Raw genomic sequence first — 14,506 nt, forward strand, 5'->3', positions numbered from 1 at the left:
CCTCTCTGTTTCTCTGTTCAGAGGAACGAAGTGGAGGCCACCTCGGGAGTTTTACTCCCTTTCTCACAAAAAGAGCGAGTCAATCTACACTCCCCATTAGATGAAGAAATGTGTCGTCTGACTCTGACAGGATTATGAACACAACGCAGGAGGGAGGCTGTCAGAGACGGCACCATGCATGCGGTGAAGGGACTTACCTTGTCTCTTATAGATGGGAGGCTTCCTGTAGATGTTGCTCTCATCAGAGGCTGCGAAAGACAAATATGCAGAGTCAGACAGAGAGGAGAGGAGAGGAGAGGAGAGGAGAGGAGAGGAGAGGAGAGGAGAGGAGAGGAGAGGAGAGGAGAGGAGAGGAGGAAAGGAGAGGAGAGGAGAGGAGAGGAGAGGAGAGGAGAGGAGAGGAGAGGAGAGGAGGCCTGCGTTGCATACAGGGACTCCCTCAATCACCCAAACCCTTACAGAGCCTTTTAAGCAGCGTTATGAGCTGCTCATTACAGCCGCCGCAGCCATAAAGGTGACAGCATGTGGAACACAGACAGTTAGAGCAGAAGCAGTGCTGTGTGCTGTGCATCCAGACAGCCTGATTGACATGGAGAGAGGCCGATTATAGAGGCATGCAGGACTATTACACAGAATGCCAGCAGATGGCAAGGGAATGAAGAATAGGAATGAGAGAGAGAGAGAGAGACAGACAGACAGACAGACAGACAGACAGACAGACAGACAGACAGACAGACAGACAGACAGACAGACAGACAGAGACAGAGAACATTGAAGAATGTTGGCTCGGACAACAGAAGACAATTAGTTAAGTGATAGAAAGGAAGACATGGAGCCATTAGCAAACACTCACTCCTCCCGACTTTGGAAGACAAACTGACTCCGTTATTAATATTAAGGCCAGTACTACCACCAGGCTAAAGAACAGCCTCTTCCCTGTAGCTGTGACAATTATGAACTCTACAAAGAAACTATATGGAATCTATGAAAAGGTTGTGGGGGTCCCTGCTTCATCTCTCTCTCTCTCTCTCTCTCTCTCTCTCTCAACTAAGGGGTCCTTGGCCTGAAAATGTTGAAGTCCCCTGCTCTAGACCTTGAAACTGTGATCATTGCACTAGTGATCTGTGAGATTAATCACAAACTCTGCACAATGAACTGAACTGTTACTACACAGTCTGTCTGTACTGTAGGAATGTACTGTATGTATGTATGTATGTACCGGTATGTGTGTACCGGTATGTATGTATGTATGTATGTATGTATGTATGTATGTATGTATGTATGTATGACTCACACTTTGTGGGACACTTAATGAAATTAATAATAGGCACTGCTCACAATGGGTTAGGGTTAGAGTTCTCAAATTCTGCCCGAACCCGACCATACCCGAACCCGACCAACATTTAGGGTAGGGTAGGGCCTAAAATGTATGCTAATTAGTAGGGCCGGGTAGGGCCTCGGGCTCAATGAAAAAAGAAAATATATATTTTTATTATTTTATTACTATTACTCTGTGATAGACCCGACCATACCTGACCCGACCCGACGTTTTCGGGCCGGGTAGGGCCTAAAATGTATGCTAACTAGTAGGGCCGGGTTGGGCCTTGGGCCTGCCCAGTTAGGGCACAGTTAGGGCCGGGCCTTAATTTTCAGTGCAATTTTAGTGGGTAAGTGCAATTGCTTTAGTATGTAGTGTTTTATGTAGTGTTTAGGTGTAATTTATTTTATTCTGCCATGACCAGGACCTGGGTAGCAAATTTCATGCTGTACTGACAATAAAAATCCTTGAACTGTGCATTGCTCTTTAATTCAGTACTACAAGCAAGCAGACAAGCATCAAAAGAAGAACAAAACGAATATTACCATTAAAATAATGTAATATAATTCATTGTGTTTCCAGAAAACAAAAACGTCCACCAAAACCCGAAAACAGCCAAACACAGCCAAATATAGCCACAAAACAGCCAAAAGCTACACTAGTAATGGAAACCAGACAAAAAAAAAACATACCCCAAACAAACATCCATGACCCCCCCCCCCCCCCAAAAAAAAATCACACCCGTGTGAACTGAGCGGTGGTTTACCCCCCCCCCCCCCCCCCCCCCGCCTGAACAACAGCGCCCCTCCCTTAACATGTGTGGTCAGAAAAGGTACTACACCACAGGCTTGAGGCTACATACAGACCCACCCACCCACATACATACATACATACAAACTACACACACGGCCACGCTATGGAGACGGTGTGACCACCGCTCAAAAAGAAACATGACAGAGGCAGCACTGGGGGGACGGCGTGGCACACCACCAACGCTGGCAGCGTTACAGCGGTTCGATTCCCACCGGGCAATCTATACTGAGAATGCATTCAGCCGTCATACTGTGAAGCACTTTGGATAAAAGCATCTGCCCAACAGCAATCTGTTAGATGCATAGGGGAAGGCTCTGGCAGAGCTGACAGGGAGTTAAGCAGCGCTGCGCAGCACTGGAGAGAGAAAGAATGAGGGGCTGAGAGATGGATTGAAGGCAGAAGCAAAGACGAGGGCACAATGGAAGGGAACCAAAGAAAAAAGTTAAAATAATACAAAAACAGCCATTAAGAGTAAAGAAAGCATGAAGAACTGAGGGAGGATTTAGGAAGAGAGATGAACGAGAACAGGGTGCTGAACAGGAGAATAGGGTGAACCCAGGTAAAGCATTTACTTCAAAACAATTCAAATTCTTTTCAACAAGTTCTCATGAGGACGAGATGGTTTTATACTTGCTGCTGCTGCTCCGCTTTGATGCTGAACTTTTAAACCCTGAAAAACAAGACAGGGCCTCGCAAAGCACTTTTGAATGCTTCAAATTTGTATTTGTGGCAGCAGCAGTGTTTATACTTGAACAAGACTGCAAGGGTCAAGACATCGTATCAGCAGTCGTTTGTTGTAAATAACATTTTGTAGAATTCTAAAAGTGAGTTGCCAGCCCCCGTCTTGTTTTTAATTATTCCGTTTTTGCAGTTTGGCTCAGTACCAACTAAGAAAGAGCATTATTTTTTTGCTCTTTCTTGTTTTTATTTTTTATTTTCTTGGAACTTTAAACCCTGCCTGTGGTTTTGGACCTCTCCACAGTTCGTTCTCATCAAGCTCTGATGTACTTTTTGTCTCTTCCACAGACAGCGTGTGTGCTATGTCTCACAATCAATTAATTGCCATCTGGTTGTGTTTGTAGTAGCTCAGAGATGGATTATAGAAGTCACGGAGAACACTCATTTCATTGGACCTTTGATGTGGCTCAGACTCATCACTATTAGTAATAGTTCTGGCAGGACATGATGGTCCCGCCTCGTCCACTGAGCATCAACTGATTCCTAGCCAAGCCCCGCCCCTATCATCTGTCAGTCTGTGTTGCTCTCTTTAGGTTTAGAAGAACCTCTTCCTGCCTGCTGTATTTCTGCCGCAGCCTCCTGTTTATGCTCATCTGAGTTGATCACTGTCGTTGTGTCTGATGTAGGGATGGGACGATATGAACATTTCATATCACGATTACTGTGAGCAGAAGAAGAAATCGCGATTTACGGTATTATCACGATAATCAAAATATCCCCAACATCCATTATCCTGGGATGGAACGTTTGAGAAAAAATAGCAGATCTACAAGCTTACAACACGTTGCGAGCTTGTAGATCGGCTCTCTTTTGGCAACGAGATTTGGTAGAGAGTGAAAAAAAGACTGTATCAAGTACGTATATTATAAGTATCGTTTACCAATTATAGAGGGTTTAAGTGGTACCGGATATGCAGCTCGGAAAATAAAAGGTGAATTGATCCCGGTGCATGACGGAGGACGATTTCACGATAAATGTCATCTCCACGATTATCATGAGAGTTTTTTTATCAGGATAAAAGATAATATCGCTATCGTCCCATCCCTATAGCCTTATGTCACCGTTGCTGCTGCTCTGTTCTGTGGTACCCAGACATGAGGGGTGGGGGGGTTCTGTTCTGTGGTACCCAGACATGAGGGGTGGGGGGGTTCTGTTCTGTGGTACCCAGACATGAGGGGTGGGGGGGTTCTGTTCTGTGGTACCCAGACATGAGGGGTGGGGGGGTTCTGTTCTGTGGTACCCAGACATGAGGGGTGGGGGGGTTCTGTTCTGTGGTACCCAGACATGAGGGGTGGGGGGGTTCTGTTCTGTGGTACCCAGACATGAGGGTGGGGGGGTTCTGTTCTGTGGTACTCAGACATGAGGGGTGGGGGGGTTCTGTTCTGTGGTACCCAGACATGAGGGTGGGGGGGTTCTGTTCTGTGGTACTCAGACATGAGGGGTGGGGGGGTTCTGTTCTGTGGTACCCAGACATGAGGGTGGGGGGGTTCTGTTCTGTGGTACCCAGACATGAGGGGTGGGGGGTTCTGTTCTGTGGTACCCAGACATGAGGGTGGGGGGGTTCTGTTCTGTGGTACCCAGACATGAGGGGTGGGGGGGTTCTGTTCTGTGGTACCCAGACATGAGGGTGGGGGGGTTCTGTTCTGTGGTACCCAGACATGAGGGTGGGGGGGGTTCTGTTCTGTGGTACCCAGACATGAGGGGTGGGGGGTTCTGTTCTGTGGTACCCAGACATGAGGGTGGGGGGGTTCTGTTCTGTGGTACCCAGACATGAGGGGTGGGGGGGTTCTGTTCTGTGGTACCCAGACATGAGGGGTGGGGGGGTTCTGTTCTGTGGTACCCAGACATGAGGGGTGGGGGGGTTCTGTTGTGGTACCCAGACATGAGGGGTGGGGGGGTTCTGTTCTGTGGTACCCAGACATGAGGGGTGGGGGGGTTCTGTTCTGTGGTACCCAGACATGAGGGGTGTGGGGTTCTGTTCTGTGGTACCCAGACATGAGGGGTGGGGGGGTTCTGTTCTGTGGTACCCAGACATGAGGGGTGTGGGGTTCTGTTCTGTGGTACCCAGACATGAGGGTGGGGGGGTTCTGTTCTGTGGTACCCAGACATGAGGGGTGGGGGGTTCTGTTCTGTGGTACCCAGACATGAGGGGTGGGGGGGTTCTGTTCTGTGGTACCCAGACATGAGGTGGGGGGGTTCTGTTCTGTGGTACCCAGACATGAGGGGTGGGGGGGTTCTGTTCTGTGGTACCCAGACATGAGGGGTGGGGGGGTTCTGTTCTGTGGTACCCAGACATGAGGGGTGGGGGGGTTCTGTTCTGTGGTACCCAGACATGAGGGGTGGGGGGTTCTGTTCTGTGGTACCCAGACATGAGGGGTGGGGGGGTTCTGTTCTGTGGTACCCAGACATGAGGGGTGGGGGGGTTCTGTTCTGTGGTACCCAGACATGAGGGGTGGGGGGGTTCTGTTCTGTGGTACCCAGACATGAGGGGTGGGGGGGTTCTGTTCTGTGGTACCCAGACATGAGGGGTGGGGGGTTCTTTGCCTGTTGCTCTGTGTGCCTGTGGCATTCCATGTATGCACGTGGCAGGGCAGGGAGATCCCAGAATAAAGCCATGTCACCAAAGATAATAACTGCTTGAATGTCACAATTCAATTATTGATCTTAAAATGCGATTAAATTGCTTTCTTCAGACAAATGTTGTCCTTACAGCTATAATAAATGGTGCAAACTGATCCTAGTTTGATATAAAACAAAATATAAAGATAAACTATGATACGTTAATTGCATTGATGTCATTTGTATGCCAAAGGAGATGAATCGAATATTACTGTAGTCTAGTATCCATTAATTTACTATAAGCTCACTAAAGTCTTGAATAATCAACAACAGTCCCAAAGAACCCGCTCCATATGGGAATAGAGTGGATCCGGCGAGAAGCAGATTAGTGCTTGCATGGATCTGTGTGTGGAGGTCAGCTGTTCAAAGGGTCAAAGGGTGAAGGTCAAGAATGAAAGCCGACCAGGGGGCGAGGGCCTTAAAACATTACAACAAACATTACGTAAGGCATTAGGGGCTAAGAGAGGAGTGTTCTTGGAGAATGGAGGGAGTGAGTGCTGTGTCGGGGTGAACAATGAGGGCATTATGGTTATGGACAGCATGGTTACTTGATGTAAAGATTAGGCTCTAGGAGTGAGTTTGGATGTTAAAGGGGTTAGCAGGGCACACAGCAATATCTTCAGTGTTGCATTGGAATTGCAGAGAGCCAAGCTGAATAAACACTCCACCAGTGTCTAAAAATCATAAGCTTTCATTTAACCCTTCTGATGGACAAACTGGGCTGAATAATGGCCACCCTCAAAGCCATTTCTATATTGAATACTGCATGTTTCCAAATAGTAGCCGGATACCTAACACAGGTTAGGAATTGTGCATATCAAACGCCATTCAAATAGACGCAAGTAAATGTTGCAAATATCCACCTGGTTCTTCTAAACAATTGTTCGGTTCTTCTCTGCTCTGCCCTATATTATATACTTTGTTGAACAACAAATATTTTTTGACATTTCTCAATTGTGTTTGGAAAGATTTGCCTACAATGACAATGTCCAAATGTGGTTAATAATAACACTGGAATATTGCTGTGTTGGATGTTAGGGCTCTGAGGTGCAGACAGAGGTTAGGGGTTGCAGCTCAAGTGATTGTTTGTCGCTGGGGTTTTTTAGTTGTTTTCTTTCTTTGTTAGGAATGACAGCCTACCTGGTACATGGAAATGCTTTGGGGCTTGGTAGGCGGTGGTGATGGTGGTGGGTGTGGCAGACCTGGGGTCTAGCTGACTGTGATAGGGTGAACTCCTGCCACTCTCACTGCCTGCAGCATAGTTCCAGCCAATCACAGTGAGGAGGAGAGCAAGAGAGGGCGTGAGCGACACAGCATGACCCCGCCTCCCCAGATAGACAAATTGACACACAGACCGAGAGGATGAAGGTGGAATGAACATTAATTTTCATTGATTGGCGGTGTGTGTGTGTGTGTGTGTGTGTGTGTGTTGTGTGTGTGTGTGTGTGTGTGTGTGTGTGTGTGCGCGCGCGCGCGCGCGCGTGCGCGCGTGCGTGTGCGTGTGCATGTGTGTGTGCGTACCAGGGTGGTAGTAGTTGAGCGGGGAGCCTCCGTGTCGACTGTGTGATGGGGAGTCTGTGTACGCAGGACTGGAGGAACGCCTGGTTCTCAACTCAACGCTCTCCAACAAGTCCTGGAGGAGGTTATATTTACATAGATGATTTATACACAATGCTTAACACTAGACAGTTGTTCAATATGGTTCACGTGGTGGCAATATGGTCCCTGTCGTTTTACTGCTAAGTGAGCAAGACAGAGAGAGAGGGGGGGAAAACTGAGAGAGAGAGAGAGAGAGAGAGAGAGAGAGAGAGAGAGAGAGAGAGAGAGAGAGAGAGAGAGAGAGAGAGAGAGAGAGAGAGAGAGTCACTTAACAAAGTGATGGGATTGCATAGTCATACTCAACCCAGAGTTGAGTGACTGACTGCTCAAACACACCAATTCACCCTTTGTCAAGTCCTACCTGTTGTCCCGCCCCTCTTCACACCCATTGGTTGCTGTGTCTTGGTGGGACACTCCACTACCATTTTAATTCAGTTGCTTCGTATTGTTATTCTGTGTGTTCAATTCTAATTTCAAACTTGGTTTCAGTAAAAAAGGAGCCTCTCAGTGGCAGTATAATGACTCAGCATGTTTTTAAATGTTCTTATTTCTCCAAAAAAATATGTTTCAGAAAATTCAACATAAAAAAGGCGGAACCAGGGCGGGACACGGCAGATAGAGCCTGCTGGTTGGTCAGTAAAGGACCAATCAGAAGGCTAACAAAGGGTTAATTAGCCATGTGGTCAAGATGGATCTTTTTTTTTTTTTTTTTTTTACTTATTTCATCGTGCTTGGCTAAGACTGGAGTGGCCTGTTTTGAACAAAAGTCCTCAAATCTTGTATGCATAGCAGCAACAGTAAAACAAATGTGAATAGTGGATATTGTGAAAGAGAAACAAGACAGAGAAGAGGGCTTACCTGGGAGTATGGAGACAGGGATCCCAGGGACTGAGACAAGAGGAAGAAGAAGGAGGATCTTTTATCCAATGACCATGATTTATATTTTCAAACAGTTTGGGTCTACGTATATATCTGCGAGGCAACACTGAAGCAGTGTAATGTAACTGAATACTCAATGACCTCAGACTGTATTGTATACTGTTTCATGTGTTATACCTAGTCTATACTCAGTCGTAAAATGGTGTCCCACACAGAAAAAAAAAAGTTCCACAAGCTCCCAATAGGCATTTTTGCCGTGAGACACTGTATCATGTATAAAAGGCTTGTTTAGGCACACACATGAATGATTGTGAAAGAAGTGTGCATGCGTGTGTGTGTGTGCGTGCGTGCGTGCGGGTGTTTTGGCTGAGCTAGGTACAGTAGATATGTTAATTTCCCATGCAGGGGACCCGGGCAACGCATCATGAGCTGTAAAGCGCTCGCTTAATGCAAGTTTTGGCGCAGAGCCAGCCGTTATCATTGCTACCGCAGCCAACCTCATGGAGCACAGTGACCACAGTTTCAAATGATTTCATTCAATTCAATAATTGGTTCACCCCAAACCTAACCTAAGTGAACTGTACACCCAGTCAGTTATTATTAAAGCCACTTGGATCAAGTAGGACGCCTGTCACGTCACAGCCTTCCAGTTACTCAGGTCGAAGCTACAGTGCCAAAAAACACTGTATTCCCTCTATGACAGGGGTCTTCAACAGGGTGTCCGGGACCCCTAGGGGGTCCTCAGAGATACTACTTGGGGGCCGCCAAATCTTTGTGTGATAGGATCATGTTTTTTACATTAACCACTTGAACCCTTGCATCCCTATTCTGAGTGGAACATTAGCCAAAAATAGCCGATCTACAAACTTACAACGCCGATCGGCTATTTTTGGCAAAGAGGTTTGTAGAGGGAAAAGAAGAGCAAACTAAAGTGTTTGATGGTTCAAGTGGTTAAATGTCTGAAAATACACAATACCAACATGGTTACAGTGCTGTCAAACAAGTCAGCTGTCTAAGAAATCTATGAACATTTTTAATCCCCTATCGCTACTTCAACCTCTTGCCATCGAGGCGAAGACAGGAACCTTGAAGTGGCACAAGGTATGGTTTACTGTAACAGGAGTTTTGTCCCCTCAGCCATCGCTGCACTAAACAATCTGCTAAGCAATCGCCCCCGTCGCTAGGATGGTTTTCTGTGAATAGTGGGGACCTGATGATCCCGTCTTGTGATGTTTTGTGTTATATGGTTTTGTGTTATTTTTTGTGTTGAACAGGCACATGTTATTGTTCCCTTCGGGGACAATAAAGATTATTATATAATCTGCAACACAATTTTATATAATATGTAGTGGGGGTCCCTGCTTCATCTCTCTCTCAGCTAAGGGGTCCCTGGCCTGAAAACGTTGAAGACCCCTGCTCTATGATCATCACTCAGAAACAAATGAAAACGGACTCGACGACGTGAACCGCACTCCGTTTGGATGAGCGTTAAAAAAGGTCAACAGCATACTGTCTCAAAATGAATGCGCGTGCATGTGCGTGCGTGTGTGTGCATGTGTGCGCGCGTGCGTGTGTGTACCTGCCCGCAGCTGTAGCCCTCCAGTGCGTCCTCAGAGAGATGTGTGTGTGCGTGGTAGGCCTGGTATGGGATGACGTCGGGTCTCTGGATGTCGTAGATGGCTTTGACCCGGGGCAGCGCAGCCAGGTGCTTGTACCCCAACACATCACTGTCTGCTTTGGTCTGCACAGAGACACACCAACACATCACTGTCTGCCTTGGTCTGCACAGAGACACACCAACACATCACTGTCTGCCTTGCTCTGCACAGAGACACAATGCAACATGACACAAACATATGGCCAAACAGTCGCATGCACACACACACACACACACACACACACACACACACACACACACACACACACTCACTCATTAATTCCCGACCACCACAAACGTGCCCACACACAGACACACACACACACACACACACACACACACACACACACACACACACACACACACACACACACACACACACACACACACACACACACACACACACACACACACACACACACTCACAAAGAGGAGCCTATCTAGAGGCAGTAATATTGATTGTACTGTCTGTCTCTCTCTCTCTCTCTCTCTCTCTCTCTCTCTCTCTCTCTCACACACACACGAAACATAGTAAAATATAAGATAAAGAGAGGGAGAGAGAGACAGAAAGATGGATAGGTGAACACACGAAGACAGATGTTGACAGGTTTCATGTTGACATCAAACATCAATCCAATACATCACATCAATGCACACTGGCTAAAAAAATACATCACATCAATACACGCTGGCTAAAACAATACATCACATCAATACACGCTGGCTAAAACAGTGAACACAAGAAGTAGTCCAGCAGAGGTCAGTCAGGTGGTGAAGAGGGCCTTAATGCCTCTACATCAGTGCTTCCCAAACTGGGAACACAGTTACTGCCGAACCGACTAAAGTTGGGTTTTCAAATTCAACCTTTACTGCTTAACCCGACTTAAGTTGAGTTATAAGGTTTCCTATAGTAAACCGTAACGTGCGGTCTGCAGTAAAGGGTAGCACGGGTTCAAAAAATGGGAGCCGAGACGAAACGGATTTACTGGAACCGGCCCGAAATGTCACAGAGAGTGATTGGATCCGGTCCGAAACTGAGACGAATAAAATTTGATCCGACCCTAAAATGAAGCCAGGAAAAAGAACCCGGTCTGGCCGGGTCTTTGGCCCAAACTGTGTCTGATGCTATATTTCGCTTATTTTTTACCATTACTTTGAGATGTCGTAGACAGAGCGCACCTCGCTTGCCTCTCCGAGGGCGAGAGGCGAGAGCTATTGTGGAGGGTTGCGTGTGTGCGTCACTGCGTAATGCAGTTACATTTTCAGGGTAAATACACAGTATATTTTTAAAGCTCGGGTCCTCTCGGATCCTTGCGGGTAACCCTACCCCGAAAGACAAGTCAATATTTTAGACCCGAACCGGCTCGGTTCTCGGTTCAGGTCTCGGGTAATCGGGTCCTGGAAGACCCATGGTACCCTTTAGTCTGCAGCACCCAGCAGCATCCATTACATTTGGACGGTGGTGCATTCATGGAGCCTCGAAAATAAGGTAAAAACACAGTCAATCAAAACCTTGCTTTGATTGACAGGGGCGAGAGTGACGGTTGACATTGGGAGGTATGGTAACCATGGCGACGGTAACAGGGTGTGTACTCACACAGACCAGGTGGTGAGGAGATCCCAGGCTGGAGCCCGGAGGCGAGATGGACGCAGTCTCTGATGTGCGCCTCAACTGGTAGACACACACACACACACACACACACACACACACACACACACACACACACACACACACACACACACACACACACACACACACACACGTTAAAAAGTGTAAGTGACAGACAGAGCCTAGAGACTGCAGTAGACGATACTTGTGATTCCACCAAGTATGTTTCAGACGTCATTAAGAAGCGTCACAGAGGCAACAAGAGAGTGTGTGTTCCCCCCAAAATAAATGTCTGGTCTTTTTGGAGCAGAAAGACAGACTCACCCGCAGCTTTCTCTCCAGTCGTGTGGCTTCCTTACACACTGGGTGCCACACCTCACAACCTGTAACACACACACGCACACACACACACACACACACACACACACACACACACACACACACAGACTTTATATTAGTATACCGGTCATCAGGTACAGTATCAGTCATCGCCTGAAGGATTTACTTCCATTGATTACTTTCAGCCACAGCCAGAACTTTGATTTGAACATAACAACAGATCAACCTCAAGTCCTCGTCATAAAACAAGACCCTTCAAAAAGGGACACCCAGCAAAATGCCACCACTGTTTGTCCTTGCATGGGAAGACGTTTGGCTCTCAAAAATCACACCTCGTGTGAACTGAGCTGTGCTATTTGTGCGGTGCGAGTTCATTTCGTTCAGCTTGGCCAATGTGATCCTAGACGTACAACAAACTTTGAACGCTTTGTGCCAAGATGTAGGCTACGCTTCAGAGCCCGGACAAAGCCAGATGTTGGAGCTTAGCTCCTTCCAGGAGCACTGCTCAAAGAAGTGGAGCAAGGACGCACCCACCCACACCCACACCCACACATGTTCCTACATTCTAGGCCCAGTGGGTTGGTTTAATGTGTGTGTGTGGGGAGGGGAGGTCCATAAAGTTTTATTGGATACGAACATGAAGGGTAGATCAGCACTTCTCAGCTAGAGCTATCCATCACATGCCCATCTCTGTTTCACACACACGTGCATGCCCGCACATCCACGCACACACGCACAGAAACAAACGCACGCACGCACGCATGCACGCAGGCACGCACACACAAATGCACGAACGCAGGCAGGCACGCACGCATGCACACACACACACACACACACACACACACACACACACACACATACACGTGCAGAAGACCAGTCTGTCGAGAGGCAGTATGTTGCGTTTAATGACATGGGTTGTATTTCTCTCATCCACGAGGAGGGCAGAGATTGCATGAGGGAGAGGGAGAGAGAGAGAGAGAGAGAGAGAGAGAGAGAGAGAGAGAGAGAGAGAGAGAGAGAGAGAGAGAGAGAGAGAGATGCAGAGAGAAGGACAGAGAGTGACAGGGACGGGCAGACAGATAAGGGAGGTAGACAGCAGGACGGAGAGATGACAGGGTAATATGGACAGATGGACAGAGAGAGGAGAGATAGAGAGAGAGAGGAACAGGAGGGGGTAGAATGAGAGAGAGAGATGACAGATGAAGAAGGGACAAGTCGGAAACAGAGTGAAAGAGAGATGGAGAGAGGGAAAGAGAGTGAGATAGAGAAGAACAGAGGGCGGCTAGGGAGCACATAAGACACAGAGAAAGTAAGATGTGCGATATATACTGTATCGTTGTTGTCGGGTGGAATCCTCGTATCTCCAAGTTTCAAATGTGTACGTTCTTTCGCAGTAAAGCCCTGCTTCATCGTACAAGGCCGTCGCACAAAAGTAGTGAAAACAGTGTTTTCACTAGTTTAAATCATTTTTAAAATGATAAATGCAAAACGAACGGTTTTGGACATACAAGGTTTTCACCCGACAACGACGATATGAGAGAAAGGGAGAGAGAGAGAGAGAGAGAGAGAGAGAGAGAGAGAGAGAGAGAGAGAGAGAGAGAGAGAGACAGATGGGAGGGGTGCCAGAGACAGACAGACAGATATGCAGGCAGGACAGTAAAAAGCTATTAAATGTAGCTGGTAGCAATAAAGCCCTGATGTCAGGATGTTGGTATGATGGTATATGCATACGGATCTGATAATGATAATGACTCTAATACATCCGCACACACACACACACACACACACACACACACACACACACACACACACACACACACACACACGCATGCGCACGTACACACACACACACACACACGTTCATGTCATGGAGGGTGGACCAGGCCGATTCAGTATCGCTTTGTGGTGCCTTGAGGGCAGAGTAAGCCCGAGGAATGGACCGTTAGCTTATCATGATGCTATATATCACCGCTATAAATCTGACCTGAACATATGCTCACACACACGCATATGCATACACACACACAGGCACGCACGCACGCACGCACGCGCGCGCTCACACACACACACACAAACACACACACACACATACACACACACACACACACACACACACACACACACACACACACACACACACACACACACACACACACACACACACACACACACACACACACACACACACACACACACACCACAACGCTTGTATTGTCTCATTATGTCGATATAATGCAGGTATGGGAGTGCGTGCACGTGCGTGCGTGCATCCATGCACACTAGCACAACACATACATGCACAGAAAAAAACACACATACAAAATCGATACTCCAGACACAAACCATGCATGGTGATTCAGTAACCCCCCCCCCTCCCCCGCCCTGCGTTGGCTGCAGCTGCAGATGATCCAGCCTGCGGGGGCCAGGCTCCCTCGCTGTGCCAGATGGAGAGAACTTAACTACTGTACCAAAGCAGCCACCTCTGCCTTATTTGCACAGACCTTTAAATGTTTTATTGGCTTTGTGCAAAACCCCGTTGTAAACAAGACAAACATATGCACAGATGCACCGCCCCTCCACACACACCTCCCTAATCGCCGCAGGTGTCCGTGAAGGCAGCCAGCGGTACAGTTTTTTTTTAAATATCAATGAGAGAGAGGCGTCTGCTTAAATTGCTCGCGGTGCTTTGTCGCATGGTGACGCCCCAGTCAACGAGCGACGGAGACGGAGCTCGCATGCTGCATGCGGCGGCATTCTGCTTCTCATTCTTCTGGTTTTAATTAACCCATTCAATCTGGGAATGAGTCTGTGTCATTTTATAGTTTGGCTATTCAAAAATAGCAGATATACGAGCTATGTATGAGCTTGTAGATCTGCTATTTATTATATTTATATTTTTTTTATCGTGAATATGTTGTTACATTTTTGAAGCAAA

General features: G+C 47.4%; 2 protein-coding genes across 2 annotated transcripts in view; both read right to left on the reverse strand.

Moving 5' to 3' along the window:
* hspa4a (heat shock protein 4a) overlaps window positions 1-14,506 on the reverse strand; it is a 460,486-nt gene that overhangs the window by 206,852 nt on the left and 239,128 nt on the right. The window lies entirely within an intron of this gene.
* The window catches only part of LOC308304070 (actin-binding LIM protein 3-like), a gene marked incomplete at both ends in the record, with an annotated part of 116,840 nt that overhangs the window by 37,773 nt on the left and 64,561 nt on the right, over window positions 1-14,506 (reverse strand). The window contains 7 exons of the mRNA XM_080748629.1: window positions 174-248; window positions 6,629-6,739; window positions 7,010-7,121; window positions 7,946-7,975; window positions 9,546-9,707; window positions 11,221-11,295; window positions 11,557-11,615. Of these exons, the coding sequence (XP_080604755.1) occupies window positions 174-248; window positions 6,629-6,739; window positions 7,010-7,121; window positions 7,946-7,975; window positions 9,546-9,707; window positions 11,221-11,295; window positions 11,557-11,615 (624 nt within the window). The remainder of the gene's footprint in view (window positions 1-173; window positions 249-6,628; window positions 6,740-7,009; window positions 7,122-7,945; window positions 7,976-9,545; window positions 9,708-11,220; window positions 11,296-11,556; window positions 11,616-14,506) is intronic.

Source organism: Nannobrachium achirus (assembly GCF_963921795.1).
Source record: "Nannobrachium achirus genome assembly, chromosome: 19".
NCBI classification, from domain to species: domain Eukaryota; kingdom Metazoa; phylum Chordata; class Actinopteri; order Myctophiformes; family Myctophidae; genus Nannobrachium; species Nannobrachium achirus.